The sequence below is a fragment of the Trachurus japonicus genome, chromosome 19 (assembly GCF_045865225.1).
Source record: "Trachurus japonicus isolate A0001 chromosome 19, Traja_1.0".
Classification (NCBI taxonomy): Eukaryota; Metazoa; Chordata; class Actinopteri; order Carangiformes; family Carangidae; genus Trachurus; species Trachurus japonicus.
Genome location: NC_140925.1, coordinates 4,915,674 through 4,934,138, shown reverse-complemented (window position 1 = coordinate 4,934,138; position 18,465 = coordinate 4,915,674). Strand labels below are relative to the sequence as shown.

Here is an 18,465-nt window from a genome sequence, read left to right as displayed (position 1 = left end):
GGAGGCGACAATCGATATGAGCGAAAAGTGACAGATTTAACAACGACAAACAAAAAGAAAAGAAAAGAAAAGAAAAGAAAAGGGGGACGGTGCAGAGAACAAGTGTGGGGCTTTCACTCTGGAGGTGCGATCCCTGCCCATCTCTGTAGGTAATACCTCAGCGCTCCCAGTGGGCTCTCCATCTGGAGGTGTCAGAGTCGCTGCTGCAGCCAACACCGCCACAGAGACAGATGTTCAGCCGGGGAAGAAGAGGAGGAGGAGGAGGAGGGAGGACGGAGGGAAGAGGAGGAGGAGGAGGGAGGATGTTTTTCACCTTCTGCCTTTCTGCTGGAAAATCTAGGGCAAGGAGAAAAGAGAGAAGACGGTTAATCCAACACATGCAGGCACAGGAGGAATAATCAGAAACCCTGTAGCTCCATCACCTCGCTGCACAATCATCAGCACTATTAATACACACAGCAGCCTCCCTCCCTCCCTCACCCCCCCACCTCACCCACACCTCTCTCTGCACTTTGTTTTGAGGTCAACCGTGTGTTTGTACCCCATGCTGTTTGCAGTTGTTGCAGGCTCTTTTACAAGTCTATTGCCAGGCTCACTTCCTTGGGTTTTCTACCAGTTCCTCTGTCGCATGTCACTCTGCAGGAAACCGCCGCTTCAAAGGACGACCAGATACAGTATTCATGGGAGAACGGGGGGTTGGTGGTCAACTCATTTCTATTGGCAGGTATCACACACACACACACACACAGACACACACACACACACAGCTTCAGTATGTAGGTTAACTCCATTTATCTGGTCACACTGGGACAAACTCAGAGACTGAAGCTGTGCAGGAGGAACTGATGATGAAATATGAACAATAATCTAATAAATGAGACAATTAGCACTTCTTCTTCTTCTTTTTCTTCCCCATCATTGTTTCCCTGCTCTGCTGTTGTTGTTGTTTTACAGTCCAGCGACCTTCATTAAGGCCGAGGCAGGCGTACAGTGTCCGACCAAAGAAATACTATACTGCCAACTAAGAACTAACAGCTGGCACCAGACAAAAGGAGGACAGTTCATTAGAGCCGCAACGATTAGACGGCTAATTAATTAGTTGATCGGTAGAAGATTAATGAGAAGCAATTTTGATGATTGAACAGTCATTTTAAAAAGCTAAAAACTGCAGAATGTTTGCTGCTTCGATGTGGAGGTTTCATTCGTCTCGTAGAGTGAACATCTCTGGGACAAAATAATAAGATGTTTGAGGGAATTAACTGATTCTGTTTTTTGGGAGTTTTATTTTACAAATCACAGGTCGTAAGTCGCACAAATTTGTGATATTGGATTTTCAGAATAAAACTGACTTGTAAATTCACAACACATTGATGTTTTATGCACAAAATGAGGAATAATAAAGGCAATCTGCAGATCAATCAATAATGAAAATAGTGATTAATGGGCATCGTTTAGCTCAGGCGCCCCCCATAGTCCTCGCTGCAGAGGCCCTGGTTCGATTCCCTCTCTCTCTCTCCCTGTTTTCTGTCAATTTCAACTGTCCTGTCAATTTAAAGGGATAGTTCAACATTTTGGCAAATTGGCCCATTGCCATAATCCCTATAGTTTTAGGTTTAGTAGGTTCGTTACCTTTAATTGTCGGTGCAAGCTATTTTTAGAACGGCGGAGCAGAGCCGCGAGCTGCTCAGAGCTACACTACGGAGGCTCATGGGATTTCTTGGTTTCCCTCATCAAACTCATCAAATACACAATCCAACAACTCCAAAACGCTCGGTGGACAAGTTGTGACCTGCACATTCACCACGCTATGAGATAATAACAGAACGTTACCAGACTGAGTTGTTTTAGAGGGAAATTCATGTAAAACCGCTGATGCACGTTCCCGTCGGGGACAGTTTTTCAGCAAGCAGTATCTGCATTTACCTCTAAGACAACTCTGTCTGGTAACGTTCTGTTATTATCTAATAGCGTGGTGAATGTGCAGGTAACAACCTACTGCTAGGACTATAGGGATTATGGCAATGGGCCAATTTCCCAAAATGTTGAACTATTCCTTTAATATTGTTTCAAATCAAAAGGAGCAAAATTAAGTCAATGTTGGTCTAATTATAGAGATCATCAAAAAATGTCATCATCTGACTCATTGTACCTGTGTGTTTTGGCTGATAATTACTAATAGTTATCGAGTATCCCTGGTTACATGTTATGTGATCAATCACTTCTTTTTCAGCACTTGTGAAGTTGAGAGCAGGTTCATGATTTCTCAGTTCAGGCATCAACATGAACATTAAACATGATTTCCAGAGTTAATCCTGAGTTAAACTGTGTTTCCTTCCTTGTGTTTCCCCTGACAGTGTTTGTTCACATGGTGAGGAGCGACCAGAGTCCTGAACACTGTAATAAAACTTTATGCATCTTTGAATGACATCCATGTAATCTGTCTGAATCTGACTCCTGGAGCCTTTTAAACCATCTTTAGTCAAACATTAGAAAATGTTTTTACACATGAAATGAGGAGCTGTGAGATTTCCTCCTTCACCACTAATACAGTGTCTAGTGCTAAGTGACGGAAAGTTCATAATGAGAGGATCTCTGGTACGAAAGGGAGGACGTGATTACAGAGACGAAACACTGACTCACGGCACCTGAGTGTTGTTATATTTCTTTTTAAATGGTTTTGCTTGCGCTCCTTAAAATTTTAAATTAGGGGGTCAAAATTTAGTCTGGAGCCCTGAGAAATCACAAATCTCTCCTTTAAAGGTCCAGTATGTAAAATGGGGGTTAAACCGTATAAAAGTACAATAAAAGTTGCCAAATATTACACACTGGACCTTTAAAGTGACTAAGAGGAGTTTTGGAAAGCGAAGTGTTTTCACACTAGCCTCTCGCGGAAATGCATTTCATTTAATTTCTCGGGAGAGTCTGGCCTCATCCCCCCTGCAAGCGTCTGGGGTGGGTGGGAGCTGGGCGAGAGTAGTAGCAAAGACGGTTTAATATCTTTGGTAGTAGCGTTGACAGACAACCCCATTCAGCCAATCAGCAAGTTGGTGTAGTGACGGGGCGTTGCACCAGTCGGTCCCTGATTGGCCAACGTGCTGTGTCAATCACAGCGGGCGACGCTGATTGGCTCGGCCTTCTGAGGGTTTCAGGCCAAACGCTTAGAATGGGGATGAGGCCAGACTCTCCCTCGGAATGAAATGAAATGCACTTCCGCGAGAGGCTGGTTTACGAGGCTATTTTCACACTACATTTCCCATGAGCCTCAGCGCGCATGGTGAAATTCTTGGACCGGCGCAAAATGGACGAAAGCGAAAACATTTGCCAAGAATGTTTTCATTAATCAAGAACGAAAGTCGGAGGTTGGAAGACGATCAGATACCGTCGTAGCTCCGACCATGAACGATGCCAACTAGCGATTCGGCGGCGTTATTCCCATGACCCGCCGGGCAGCATCCGGGAAACCAAAACTAGGAAATGCTGGGCGAGTCGACCACTAAATAATAACATCAAAATAACTATATGATATATTTATAGAAAATGGACCCATTAACAAGTAGATTCATCCACATTAATATGAGACTCTTTTATAACCAAAAGCAAACTCCTCACGGTCTCTTTAACTTAATTTCCACAATGTGTCTGTTGTTATTTTTTTCTCTCTCCCTCTTCTTCTTCTTTCTTTGTTATGGCACCGTCTCGCTCTCTCTCTCCGTTTAGCTCGGCCTCAGAGATTCTTGACAACCATCCCCCATCCGAGTCAGAGTCAGGCTCGACTGGATCTGGAAGCAGCAGCAGCAGCCGCCGCCGACCTGAAGCCCCCCCTCCACCCCCCTCGCCACCACCACCACCACCACTCTGCCTTGGCGACTGCATCCTTCCTTTCCCCGCTCCATCAGCATAGTAACTGAGAGAGACAAGTGACTTGGCCAGGGTTAACGTCTTAATACTCCCCGGGATTGCCTCCAGGATCCAAATGGCTCCCCCCAGCCCCCCCCTTTACCCACCCTTATCCCCCCACCACCACCAAACCCAACCCTCTAATAGTTTTCCTCCTCCGTGTTGCCTGTCAGACCGCCACGACTATATGCCGTAAGAAAAACAAGACTGGCTGAGAGGCAGAGTAACGAAGCAGCACAATGAAATAATGAGGGGTGGTGAAGAGGAGGAGAAGGAGGAGGAGGAGGAGGAAGAAGAATAGGAGCAGAGCAGAGGAGAGCAGAGCAGAGCGCTGTGAAAAGATGCAGCAGCTCGCCGCTTAGACAATGATGTGACCCCCACCACCCCCTGCATACATACTTTGCATGGAGAGGCTGCACACTTGAAATTAAACCAGCTCCTTCCTCTGGAGCCCAGGAAGAGGAGGAGGAGGGAGGAAGGGGGAGGAAGGGGGAGAGGAGGGGGGCGACCAGAACTCAATCAGTGTCACGTCACATGGTTCAAAGCGGCCAATTCGACGCTGCCAGGAGGTTGAGAAATGCAAGGTGACAGTTCATTTTACCAGTGACAGTGTGTCGGTCTCGCTCGCTGGTTCCCCAGTCAATTCCCAGCGAGCAGTGAAGGTTGAGTGTGTGTTGCCGCTGGAGACAGACAGAAACACACACACACACTGAACACACACACACACACACCTCCTCTTCCTCTTCCTCCTCCTCCTCACCATCGACCCTGCTCTGCTTTGTATTCCAATTAACTGGACGGAGGCAGAAGCAGCAGCCGTGTGCAGGATCACAGGCTCAGACAGGCAGCCTAGTCTCCATCCCATAATACTATACCCACCACCACTACTACTACTATCAATAGAGCCGCACTTCCTCTTTTTCCCCCTCTTCTTCCTCTTCCTCTCTCTCTCTCTCTCTCTCCTCCTGACGGGGGCCAGTTGTTCCAGCGGTGGTGGTGGTGGTAATTCATAGATTCTTCTTTAACTACCGCCCCTGGGGACAAAGTCTCGGGGAAATGAAGAATCGCTCCCTCTCATGCATTCATATATCACGTGTAATAGAGGCGTGTAATCACTCAGCGGAGGAGTCGACACCGCCGCCGCCGCCGCCGCCACCGCCGTCGCTGCAGCTGTAACTGCTCTCCTTTAACAGACACCTCAAATAATGCTGAATTAATATTTTGAAATGGCTCATATATCCTAACATAATACAATTTGAATGATTTTCTATTCAATGCTCTCAGGGCTAACATTGATTTGACTACAAGCTGAGGTAACCACCCACCCCTCTCCCCCCACACACCCCCTCCCTCCTCCTCCTCCTGGTGGAGTCAGTCAATGTGAGGCTGAGTGAAGGTTGTAGATTTAGCGCAACACATTTGCTCCTCCGTCTTTTGTGTCCTCAATCTATCATCACTTCTTTCTTTTTTTTTTACCTCGCCGCCTCCAAAGGCCTCCTGCAAACCTGTGTATGTGTGCGTGTGTGTTTGAGCACCAGGGTCGGTCGACAACAAACACAATGATTCTGAGTGAGGAAATCCGAAAAGTAAACTAAACCTCTTTTACAAACAGAACCCTTAAAGAAATCAGGTCAAACACCTTTTTTCTTTCTTTCTTTCTGTCTTTGAGGGTGTGAATTTGCAGTGACGTGTTTCAATTAAAGCGTCAACTTCACATGTTTGCTATATAAGAGGTGGGGGGGGGTGACAGCTATTCATTAACAGGGTGATTTATGACAAGGCTTTAAAGTTTAATCTGCATCTTGAGATCTTTTCTTTTTTATTAAAAACACAATTTTAACTGAAGAACAGTTTCTTTCCCACAGCAATCCACACCCTCGATGGACAATAAACCTCTCACCTGTGCAGCCATCTCTATATCCTTTATCTCATGGGCAATGTGCAAGCTGACTTTGACTCTTTTGTAATTTTTTCTTTTAAAACTATTCATTCACATGTCTGCTGAATGGCTGCTGAATGGCTGCTGCGTTATTTGAATGTTTTTCTTTCTCTTATAATAATCTTTGACCTGACGAAGAGCCAGTCACTCGAAACGTTGTCTCTTTTAATATATGTAGCCCTTGAATAAATATATTTTCTATTTCGGGAGAAGACAGTGTTGTGAGTTCTCTTTTTTGCCTTGAGCACACGAGAAGAAGCACTCGTAAATTTCGTTGTACTGTATATATCTCTGATACAATCACAATAAAGTCAAACTTGAATCTTGAATCTTAGGAATTAGGAACTCATTTTTGTGCAAAAACAACTTCTTTTTCTAAAAACAAATCGAGCCTGAAAGACAGGGACGGGCGATTCACTTATTTGTCCTTCTGGACTGAGCCTATCTGGAGAATGCAATGTGTGTGTGTGTGTGTGTGTTTGCAGGACACACACACGCGCGCGCGCCCTGAGGATCCTCCTGACTCTCTCTCTCTCCTGGCTCTATCAGATCAGAGAGACCCGCTGTCCCTCCCCACACTGCAATGCAAATGAAAAGGAATGCGCTGATAAAAGGCCAGATCCTAGAGATGAGAGGGCAGGAGGAGGACAGAGGCAGCGAATGCTAAAAGAGGAGGAGGAGGGGGGGGGGGGGTCGCCTCTTGGGGAGATGAGAGGTGGCGGAGGAGTCAGTGTTGGTAGTAGTGGGAGATCATAGCCTTGCCTGCCCCCCCTCCTCCCGCCCCCCCACCTCAGCGGCGTTTGATACAGGGCTTTTGTCGCTCTTTCAGCGCTGCATTGTTGGGTGGTGTAATCCCCGTCGGATTACAAAGAGCTTCCCTTTTCATATGGGGCCGGCCCAGCAGGCAGGTGGCTGCGGCTCTGTGGAGCTGTCAAGGGGAGGGAACCTCTTTTCCAGGGGAGGGGACCCCCAGTTCCTCTTACCTTCACAGGGGCTTCTTCTTTTTGGCTTGGGGGGGGGGGGGGGCAAGTCAGCCGCAGGTCAACGTGGGGACAATCCTGACATGAGATTCAACTCGCCCTGACCCCACAGGCTTCCTGTAGAGAAGAGACAGGGAAGGAGAGCGTCATCAGAAATACTGAAAATCATTAAAAGAAACTGATGTTAATTTCTGAGGGGAAAAAAATCAATTTTTTATCTAACAGTGAAAATGCAAAAGAGCTGGACAGAAGAAAATAAATCTGGAAATATTTTCATGGGTTCATCATTTTCAAGCAAAAATGCCAAATATTTATTGTTTTACAGCTTCTCAAATGTCAGGATTTGCCATTTTCATTGCTTTTAAATGATAAAAAAATATAGAACATTTTAAGGTTTTGGTGTTGCAGGTGCACAAAATGCCATACACCACATGATTAATTGATAAATTAATTGTTCGCTGCAGTCCTTAACAGAAGGGTCACACACACAATTTGAGATCAACTTGCAATACAGTAGCCTATATGTTTTACATATCTTTGAAATATCTGAATAAAATTCATAAAAATGTTAAAGTCTGCATGAAATTTATAAAAGTAAGCATTTAATTTAATTTTAACTCAGATATAAAGCAAAAATATTGCACAAAAACCCATTTCTTTTTAAATACTAAGGCCGGTCTGTGCAGTATAATGTGTATGTGTGTGTGTGATGAATACAGGCTGCGTATTTTAACCTGTCAGCGAAATATAACATAAGGCCAACATGTGCTCTCTAATTATTATCCGGTGTATTCTGTTGTTGATGTGAGCCGTGTCTGATTGAGCCTTGGTTAGTTAATGGCTTTCCTCGCTGTGTTTCAGTAATACAGGATCAATAAGGCGATAGAGAGGCCCACCACTGTTTCTGTTTGTATTACTACATCTACCACTGCCTCCTCTACACATGTCAATTGTGTAGCTGTATATACAGAGAAAGCCCAGCCCATGGCTCCTACTGCTGTTCACCCTCTGCTGGTAATATAAACCATTCATCCATGGCCTGGCTGTCACATATAGTGAGGGACCAATTTAGTGATGCTGCATTCATGTGTTGTCAGAAATAGCCTAATTACTTTTTCAGCTTCAATCAAAGGCCCATCAAATGTGGCGAATACTCTAATTTGAACAGTAAAAAAAAAGAAAAGAAAAGAAAAAAAGATACCCACTTTGACAAGATGTGCAATTTAGGGTGAAGATGATGTTTAACCATCTGAAAATCTGATTTAGTAATTTCTGCATGCCCTTGATAAAACATCGGCTGTATTCCTATGATTTGTATTTATTTATTTACTAATCTTTAAACATAAAGCACTTTATGCCACCGGATTTCAACGTTACAGGTTATTATTTTTTAGTAAAATCATCACTAGGCTGCAACTTGTAAAATGTTAAGCACCTGAAAGCAGCATTTACCCAAACCACTTAGGACAATATGAGTAGGCTAGTAGTGCACCACAAATTAAAAACATGTTTAAAAATTAATTTCTACCTTTGCCATAATGACCACAGTTTGTCTGCCCCAGTTACCATGTTACAACATCATCATTAAACGTGGCGGATATCGTGAGTACTTGAACGCAGCGCACTCATAAAACGGAAGCCTTTTCAAAATAAGACAAAAAAAAGACGGTTTAGTGCACTGTTTGTTACTTTGTGACAGTAAAGTCGCGAGACAGACAGCATATAGTCAACACATAATAAAATAAAAACACATTAAAATCGAATTTTTACCGTGTTTTTCCAGAAAACATGCTGATTTACGACTTCACAGCGTCATTAACCCAGTGGGCGACTGTGAGTACTTGAACGCAACGCCCACACACATTCACTCATTTACCCGTAAATCACGGCAGAACGTAATAAGTCAAAGTAAGGTGAGTGTACAATCAAATAAAACCACATTTAAAACCAAAGTTATTCAAATATTATCGATTGATGTGGTAAATAAACGAACTTACTCATGTTTGCTGGTGATTTGAGACGTGTCGGTTCACAGGCCCGGTTAACGTTAAACAAGCTAGTTAACTATGCTAGCTAAATAACGCCTAATTAACGTCTGTTTGCTTTAGCAGGCTAAACGGCCGATTTACGGCTGTTAGCTACAACAGGCTAAATAACGGCTAAGTTAATCATCGGCTGTTAGCTACAACAGGCCATGGGTGTCGGGACAGGTTTAGCGAGCACAGCACTTGCTTTCGTAAAAAACGAAAAGAAACTTGAAAAGCGACATGAGAGGGGGAGTAGTGGGTATTTACTGGAAGATTGTGACTTTAAATTGCTGTATTCGGCCAACTATTACAAAGGAGGACTAGTTAACAGCCGTGTCTTATGCTAACAGCTCTGCTTCGTCCTTCTGCCTTACAGGTGCAGCGACGCCATTTTGTGCCTTTTATGTTTTTCACAGGTGGGCAGTGCACCAGTGACTCAGGAATAATGAACAAAAAGGTGGGTAAAGGTAAAAATACATCACAACACAGCTAGAAAAAAATTTGTACACAAACCATTTATGTTTCAGTGATGATGGGAATAATGGCGTTATCAAAAAAGTTTACCCACTGTAAAGCAGTTACGTTTATTTTATTTTATTTTTTACTTTTCCTGGTTAATCCTGGTTATCTACTTTTACAATGTGGTAATTTATTTACTAAAGTAAGTGGTTCTAGTTACTTTCTCCGAGAAAAAAAAGTAAAGTGCCCAACACTGGTTGTTGTCATTGATAGGTGTGTCTGGCTTGTATTTGGACCAATGTTTACTGTATTTAGTGTCACCAAAACCCATATTTGACACTTGTGTTGACAAAATGATTACATGCTACAAGCCTCACCCAAACCATAAAGAGGATGTTGTTTATTTCACTACAAATCTGGGTCAATACCACAGACTAAATACAACTTTTCACAGACTTTTTAAGTCCTAAATGAATCCTGATGAATCTTGGCTCCTGCAGACTTTGTCACATTGTGAAGGCTGATTGAAGATTAAAGCAGCTGGTGTGCAGGCCTGTGCTTTTGTGTCGGTGTTATTATGTCAGACAGAAGCGCGTCCTCTCTCGGCATCAGTCATATCTTGCCATCAGTCTCGGAAACCAGGGTGCAGCAGAGGAAGTTGTCATCTGTGCACCTGCTCCACCCCGCTCTGTGCAAATTTTTAGATGCATGCACGGAAGTTAGGTTTCAGAGCAAAAGGACACAGGTGGCTGGATGTTGTGGCAGCGTGTGTTGAGTGTGTGACAGGTCTTTGTCTCTGTTATGGACCTGTAATTGTATGACACATAGTATTGTGTTGTAAAAAGCTAAGTGTGAAGGAGCAGAAAAAGTCAGTGAACCAAAGTGTCTGGAGCTGGAACAGGTGAAATTCAGGAATGGGGACGATCCCGCACGACATTCGGAGACTTTTGGACGGTAATGTCTTTTATTTTTAATTGTTATAATAACCCATACAGCTTGTTTTAACCCGCACAGTTTTATCTTTAATTCCCTATAAAAGTATGGAAATGTAGTGACTGTAATAAACTCTTAACATGTACACAACCAGAACACTCGAACATAACACTACCACATCTCTCCACCCTTGTAATAAACAGTAAACGGTGGCACCATTGGTATTAGCTAGATTTGCATGTGCAGCTATGCCAGCAAACACGGCCTGCTGCGACGGGAGCATTTGCATGTCAGTACATTTTATGTCTCATTGGAGTGAGCACATAAGAAGTAGGATCAGATAAGTAATGGAGCACAGCCTGTTTTGCCTTTACAGTGTCATGAACCTGCGTCGGTGATGTTATTGTGACATTTAGCACCATGATAAAAGCAAATGTTGATCGTAACTGCTTAGCTTCTACATATATCTCTCTCTCTTTGAGAAGACAGAAGTCTGAGAAAGCATTGCCAGCATAGAAACAACAACCAACACATTAGAAAACACCATATTTTCATTTATTTGCATCAGTGAGACTTAACTGTGAGTTACCTGTATAGCACACAAAGCTATAAACTGTTTGTAGAAAGGGGAAGCTGACCTGAGATCTGGGTCAAATCCAAAACTTCACCTCACAATGCACCAAAATATAACAGTAAAGTGAAAACAACATTATATTGTAGACAGACAGACCACCAGGGGCAATTGGTTTGAACAGCTTGCATACGAACATACAGAGACACGAGTAGGGGAGATGGTTGTAACACCTTTTGTCTCAGCTCCCTCCTATACTGTAAATTGCAGAGTGTTTGTGGTAGGGCTCATTTGTCCTCTACAAATAGCAGTGCCTGAAACTTCTTAAACTATATCACAGAATTCATGATTTGATGTCAAATGCAAAGAGTGCCACTGTTACAACCTACCCCACTACCAGGGTAGGTTGTAACACAACCTGGGGTAAATTGTAACAGAGAGATTGAATACTAAAAACCGAGACCACTCCACAAAACATGCATCTATGTACGTTTATTGTGCATGTTCCAACACTAAAGCATCTTCCTATGGTTCAGTATGAACAAAAAGAACTCATCACTGATGGTTAAATGAAGAACAGTGTCAGTTGTGTGGATCCTAACATTAGAAAGCTTTCTTAAAGAACATATTCTGATAATAATGAATGTTGTACGTACATGTATGAATGGAAACATTCAGCAGGAGGCCAGAAGCAGCTAATTATCCATGTATAATTCCAGGAAAGATGGTTGACGCTTAATAAAGCAACAAAGATAAAGGGTGTTACAACCATCCCCGGTCTCCTCTACATACAATAAAATAGATAAAGTAGAATAAAATGCCAAGGAATATAGTGGAACCAGGGATCAATAAAAAGGGGATACTATTCTAATATCGACCAATAAGATATTAAAAACTACATGGGTAAAAAAGAATAAAATGATTATTAAGAATTTAAGAGACGAATGGCAGAGGGAATAAAAGATTTAAAGAAACAGTCAGGTGCTACAGACAGGTGAGACATTACGACGATGATACGTGTGTTTATGACGATGAAATACTCTCACAACTTCATTTCAAGATAAAATAACACATGGCAGCTCTTCTCAGACTTTTATTTTGGAGGTTTCCATGTCAAGGTCATGATATGTTGTTGCCATCAGACCTTGGCAGAGTGGACATGTGTGATGTGCAGCACCAGTGTGTGATATTTTATCTAGGTAAACACTTGGAGGAGGTTTGGAGGTTTGTCTCCCATCACCGTCCAAACGCTTCATGTCTGTTCTTTTAACTTTCACTTTAACCCTTTTTACCTGAACGTCCTTTTGGAAAAAGCATTTGTGTCTTGTGTCTTGTCGTCTCCTCAGACTGTGAGGTGTTTGTGTTGGAGATCCTTGAATCTGAGAACCTCAGTGAAGACGGCCAGGAGGCCCGGAAAGTCTTACTGAACAACTTCAGGGTCGTCCACATGAGGTAGGAGCAGTGTTTAAATCAGAGCGGAGGCGCAGACACACAGGAAGCTGCTCTACTTGTAGTTTCATGACACCATTATCTAACTTTTGCCTTTTAATATTACACAAGCTCCTTAATTGTTGCTGCAATTGCTTTAAACACAGTTTGCTAAATTACATTTGAAGGAACTCATTTAGTCTTAATGGTGTCACCTTCAAGACTCCGTTTCTTATTGCTATTAAAACTTTAAAGCTCTTGTAGAATAATCTTTTCTGATCAGGGTAATTTAATCTTAATCTTAATGTGATTTAATTTCCAAGCGTGAGGAGGAGAGGAGTCCACCAAACCCAGAGAAGTTTAGACTCTTGTACGAAGCAGTGGTAGTTTACTCCGGAAACTGACTTCTGACTTCTCTGGTGTTGCCTGCAACTGGGTGATAACACAGAGCCGTGCACCGGTTCACAGAGGACTCTGTGGTTTTGTGGCGCAGGCTGCAGGAAACAATTACTGAAATTCACAAACAGTCCTGGAGCAGAGTCGTCTGAGAAAGTGAAAGCACACGAGTTAAACAGATTTTGATTTAAACTTCTTTTTGTTTTTGTTTTACTTTACAGAAACCCTCAGGAGTTTCCCTTCCCATGTAAGTAAAGAACTGAAGCACTAAACCGTAGCTAACTCTCTTTACCTGATTGACTCACTCACATTTTGTTTTGTCTCTGTTTAACACACATTTTCACACATTGTCACAGACTCGGCAGATGAAGATGGTTCTGATGGAAACCGCAGCCCCAGCCTGGGTCGCTCCGGCCCGTCCGACGACGCCTCGGTTGCCTCCGACTACCAGGACGACGGAGGCCCAGAGTGTGAGTCAACAACAACAACAGTGTGTGTGTGTGTGTGTGTGTGTGTGCCAAGTGCATTTCTAAATGTGTGTATCTCTGCGTGGCAAAGCAGCACTAATGGCTTTTTTCTTCGCAACATTAGTTGGAGGAAAAAAAAAGGGGGCAATAATTTAGATTTTGAGCAGCGAACATGTGACTCTGAGCTCCGACCAAAGGACAATGGGCTGAAACTTAAACCCTGAATAAAGACACGTACACGCCCTTTATTATTATTATTATTATCATGCTCTTTGTCAACATGTGTTTTCCACTGTGTGTGGGGGAATTCAGCGTCGACAAAAAGGGAGAAGATAAAAAAAAAAAGGAGGAGTCGGTGTCAAGATTCAAGACAACTTTATTAATCCATTAAAGGGCAATTCCATTTAGCAGCTTGCGCACAACGTACTCAAAACAACTCAAAACACATAAAAACAAAGAAAAAAAGAAAGAAAAAAAAGAAAAAGTTGGCAGCTGTGTGCAAAAATTTATAATAATGTACTAATTCCAATGAATATCTACATTAAAAGTTCAATCTCTTAATGATAAAAACATATCAAAAATATCAAAAATACAAATACCGATCAGATTCAGAAGCACACAAAAAAGTGCAGCAAGGTTTCGAACACACGATCCCTGACATGCCTACGTACACCTCGCCACAGGAAGCGCAGGCAGACCTCTCCTCCTCCTCCTCTTCCTCCTCCTCCTCTTCCTCCTCCTCCTCCTCCTCCTCTTCCTCCTCTTCTTCCTCTCTGTACATTGTTGCTCGCCTTATTAATTTGAGAAACTATTCCACATCTCTCCGTCGGGCTCCTACCTTTTGGCCGGTGACATCACTGACTCCTCCTCCTCCTCCTCCTCCTCCTCCTCCTCCTCCTCCTCTTCCTCTTCCTCTTCCTCCTCCTCCTCCTCCTCCTCCTCCTCCTCCTCCTCCTCCTCCTCCTCTTCCTCCTCTGCCTCCCAGCCCGTGTGCAGCAGGTAGAGGCCGGCCTGACGCTGGGGGGCTGGTGGTTGTCACAGGTCTGAACGGTGACCTAGAGCTCCCTCCAGTGGTGGATCCTCCTCCTCCTCCTCCTCCTCCTCCTCCTCCTCCTGGTGTGTATCTGTATCCTTGAGCTGTGTGTAGCTCTGTGTGTGTGTGTGTAGCAGTGTGTGTGTGTGTGTGTGTGTAGGCGGCCCACACAGAGAGAGAGGCTTTGTAGCTGCAGGCTAATGCAGTGATTGATTGACCCCGAGCTCCTCTATTCTTTCACAACCGGGTTTGAAATACAACACTGTACCTGAGGGGCCATGTGGGCTCTATCCCTCTCTCCCTTTATCAATCTTTCTCTCTATCTTCCTCCTTCCCTCCCTCCCGTTCAGACTTTTTTTTTGTATCTCTTGACTCCATGTGCCGGCTAATAGCCCTTGACGTGACATGCTGCAGGTGGGCATTACCGACTCTGCCGCCGCCTCAGGTGCCAATCTTTACCCCACACTCTTTTTTTTTTCTCAGCTCCTTTTTTTTCTTACTGGAGGTGAAGTAAAGTCTGAATCATGTGGAATTTCCCAATCTGGAAAGAAAAGGAAAAAAAAACGCCACCACAACGACAATCGCTTTGTGATACCGGTAGTTAATGCCAGCTGGATGTAGTCAAAAACGATCCCTTTTTATTTGGAAAACGGCTTAATGAACTCTTCCGTCCTCCGCCCACAGAAGAGTAATTCACGCCTCTCTCTGCAACTTTGGGGGGAAAAAACAACAACAACACAGAGTAAACAAATCACAGCAGATGGCGGCGATGCAGACCAACGAGACAACCATAATTTTTTTCTTTTTTTTTTGAAATTGTTTATTTCTGAATAAACGTGGTGAAATTTCCTCGGGGAAACAAACAAAATCAAACAATAAAATGCCTTAAAAAGAAAAATAAATAAATAAATAAATAAGCTAAAAAAAAAAAAAAAAAATTTCCACCCCTTTAGGCTGTAATGGCAAACGCGGCCAAATACACAAACGGCGCCGTCTGTTACCGTGGAGCCCGGTTGGTTGTTAAAGCTCGAAACGCGGTGTCACTCCGCTGTCGATGTTAAATGTGAGAAATCGCCAATTATGCAGCACCACCAGAAAATCCTCCTTCTCTTTCATCTGCATTTTTTCTTTTATTATCAACAACTGGCGCCTCTTAACTCTTACTACACTTTAAAAAACGCAATTTTTTAGTTTTTTTGTTGTTGTTTTCGGAGGTTGTGTATGTGTTGGATGAATAATCCTCAGATTGGATTCTGCAGGAGAAACGTTCACCTCGCAGCGCTCGCTGTGTCTTTTTATTGCAGCGGCGGCGGCGGCGATGGCGGTCGTGTTAGCGTAGTGAATGGCCTGTGTCCTCACTAAAAGGGCATGTGGAGTTCATAGTTCATTCTCTGTTCATTGCCAGTTGAAAGAAAGAAATGGCTCCTCACACGTTTCTGCTGGGCGGTCTCGTCTGTTTTAAAGGGAAAGAGGGAGTGTTTGTGGGAAATAATGACCTGCCTGACTGACTCACTGACCGCTTAATGAAATCACTGGAGGAATCGTCCAACGGTGACGATTTTAATTTTTTTCTTTCCCTTTTTAAAAAAAATCCAGAATAAATCAGCATTACCTTTTTTTTTTTTTTTAATCTATATATTATTGTGATTTAGAGTAAAACATTCGTCTTTCTCCCTCCAGACTCGAGTCGTATCATTTCATTTGAGTCTGCTCTACTGTACACAATAGAGACTTTGTGACTCGGGAGCAGGATGTATGATCCGTGGTAATCGACTGCCTGCCTTCGCTGCTCTCTGTTCCCTAACCAGAGAGTGAGTGAGTGTGAAGTCGATGGCTGCTGCTTTGCTTCTTCTCTCTTCTTTTTTTTTTTTTTTTTTACGCGCAGGAGGAGCCTGTGCCGTTTGATTAGATGCGGTGGCCCTGTTGTCTTCAGCCGAGTGGGTGACACCAGATTTGTAATGGCTGACAGGAACAGATGGAGCCTCCATTGTTAGCCCGGGTGTCTGCATGGTAATGTGAACTGAGTTTCACCCGGCGACCGCACCGGTGACCTGACCGCGCCTGCAGCCTCACCCCAGCCTCCTCGTCTGCCCCCGTTAGCAACCTCCACTCTCCCTCCACACACACATTTTCAGGATGTTTTCTTTTGGGGTTTTTCCCCCCCCACACACACACTTCTTCGCCATTCCAGTGCATTTTTGCATACAAACGAATGCACAACACAAACTTCTCCCTCTAGCGTACAGCATCTCTTCCACACACACACACACACACACACACACACACTAGTAGCAGTAGATACCCCAGGAGACAGCCGGGGGGACGTGGGGCTTTTAGTCCTGTCATGCTGTTTCGCAGGTCAAGTTTGCGAAGTCGAAATGGCCTGTTTGTTTTTCTCTGATTGGGGGGAGCACCGCTGGGCGCTCGGGGTTGTTTGCCGGGAAGCTGCGGCGATGACAGAGTGTCGCAGGAAGAAGAGCTTTGTTTCAGGAGGAGTGCAAAAAAAAAAGAAAAAAGAAAAAGAAAAAACAGAAAGAAAGAAAAAAAAAAGATGGCGCTTCTTCTGAAACATCTCCCTCTTCTTCCTCTTTGTGATCGTAATGACTCTGTGATGATGCAGCCTGGATCTGCTCAGGTGTGGACGACGTCGGCGCCGAAACTCAGATTATTTTCACCCTTTATATTTTGTGTCATAGTATTTTATTTTATTTTTTGGAAATATAAGGGTTTATTTTCTCAATTAATCATATAATTATATAACATTTCCAGTTTTCTTTCCAAAAAGCTGCACTCTAATGAAGTGTAGAAGCTGTAATTCGGTCATTCTCTGCATTTTTTCCCCTGAAAAATGAAATCAATGATGTCGTCGACTGATATTTTCATCTCTTTTAGTTGGTCAGGCCTCTTTCTTTCTTTTCTTTTTTCAATTAATCATATAATTATATAATATTTCCAATTTTCTTTCCCATAAGACAAACGGAAGCTGCACATTGTTGAAGTGTAGAAGCTGTAACTCGGTCATTCTTGGTGTTTTTTCCCCCTATTTTCATCTCTTTTCGTTCTTTCTTTCTTTCTTTCTTTCTTTCTTTCTTTCTTTCTTTCTTTCTTTCTTTCTTTCTTTTCTTTTCTCTTCTTTTTTTTTAATGTAAAATATTCAGGGATGTGGCTCCTGTCAGTCATTACTGGCGTCGTCGCTGCAGCAATCTCCTCCTCCACCAATTACTGGCACTAGAAACTGCAGTAGGATAAACCAATATGAAGTTTATGTCTGGCCGTTGTTGCCTATTCCTCATTTCAATACGAGGAGCCGCTGCACAGTAACAACAATATTACACCACGCCGGTAAATAGAATATTAAATCAACATTTTTTTTTTTTAGTCGTTTTGGCTGAAGCTTGATAAAGCTATATAAAGTGAAGTGTTTTGGAGTGTGTGTGTGTGTGTGTTTATATGGGTGTGTTTATGTGTGTTGTTGGCTGGTTGAAATAGGGGAGAAAGCGATGCCAGCTGAGGGATTGATGCCCCATCGGGGGGTAAATCAGGGAGGTGTTCAGGTGCCAACTGGCCCTCGACTGTGTTTGAAGTCCAATTATCTGGTGGAGGAAGAGAGAGCGTCGATGCACGGAGGCGTTGGTGCCATTTTCTTCTTTTTCTCCTTCTCCTACACCTGGACAGAGCTCGGGGTCGTGGTTTTTCTCCCGGCCTGTCGTCTCCCCACTTGACTGAACTTTTGACCTTTTGGCCTCTCCCCCGGCGGCCAGCCAACCAACCTGTGACCTGTCTGCGCTCCGTCAGCGATCATCCTGGTCCTGTCACACACACACACACACACACATTTACACACACATATCTACTGTATCTCTCCCTCAGAGATTAATTTTTCCGCGGCGTTCGTCGATAGCGCGGCTGCTCGTTTGCGAGGAAGCGAGAGAGAGGAATATGTTAATGACCTCCTCCTCCACTCCTCCTCATTCTCCTTTTTTCCTTCTCCTCCCTCTCTCTCCAGTCGCTGCTTTTCTAGAAAGACACACACTCACACTCGTACACACACACTCACGCACACATTACGAGGCAGCAGCAGCAGCAGCAGCGGGTTCTGTGCATCGCTGCGACTGCTCGCCATCAGGGTTCAAAAGTTCACCCTATTCCCTCAGGGCTACTGTGCTGCTGCAGATGCTGATAGTCTTTTCTCTCCCTCTCTCTCTCCCCTTCTCTCTCTCTCTCCCCTTCTCTCTCTCGGCTGCCTTTCTCTCCCTCTCTCCCTCGCTGTTTACACTATTAATCTTGTACACTCTCTCTCACACACTCACTCACGCTGCCTGGCAAGAAGAGAGC

General features: G+C 43.7%; 1 protein-coding gene and 1 long non-coding RNA gene across 2 annotated transcripts in view; one reads left to right on the top strand and one right to left on the bottom strand.

The window, feature by feature from the left end:
• Positions 1 to 295: 295 nt before the first annotated feature.
• Positions 296 to 8,875, bottom strand: LOC146967204 (uncharacterized). The gene is made up of 3 exons (XR_015034390.1): positions 8,814 to 8,875; positions 6,820 to 6,933; positions 296 to 336 (listed from the first exon to the last, which is right to left on the bottom strand). It is a non-coding gene; the product is annotated as an uncharacterized LOC146967204 (long non-coding RNA).
• A 1,156-nt stretch (positions 8,876 to 10,031) lies between these two features.
• skap1 (src kinase associated phosphoprotein 1) overlaps positions 10,032 to 18,465 on the top strand; it is a 36,203-nt gene continuing 27,769 nt past the window's right edge. Inside the window, exons 1-4 of the mRNA XM_085761220.1 lie at positions 10,032 to 10,256; positions 12,153 to 12,258; positions 12,852 to 12,877; positions 12,987 to 13,100. Of these exons, the coding sequence (XP_085617346.1) occupies positions 10,217 to 10,256; positions 12,153 to 12,258; positions 12,852 to 12,877; positions 12,987 to 13,100 (286 nt within the window). The 5' untranslated portion in view covers positions 10,032 to 10,216. The remainder of the gene's footprint in view (positions 10,257 to 12,152; positions 12,259 to 12,851; positions 12,878 to 12,986; positions 13,101 to 18,465) is intronic.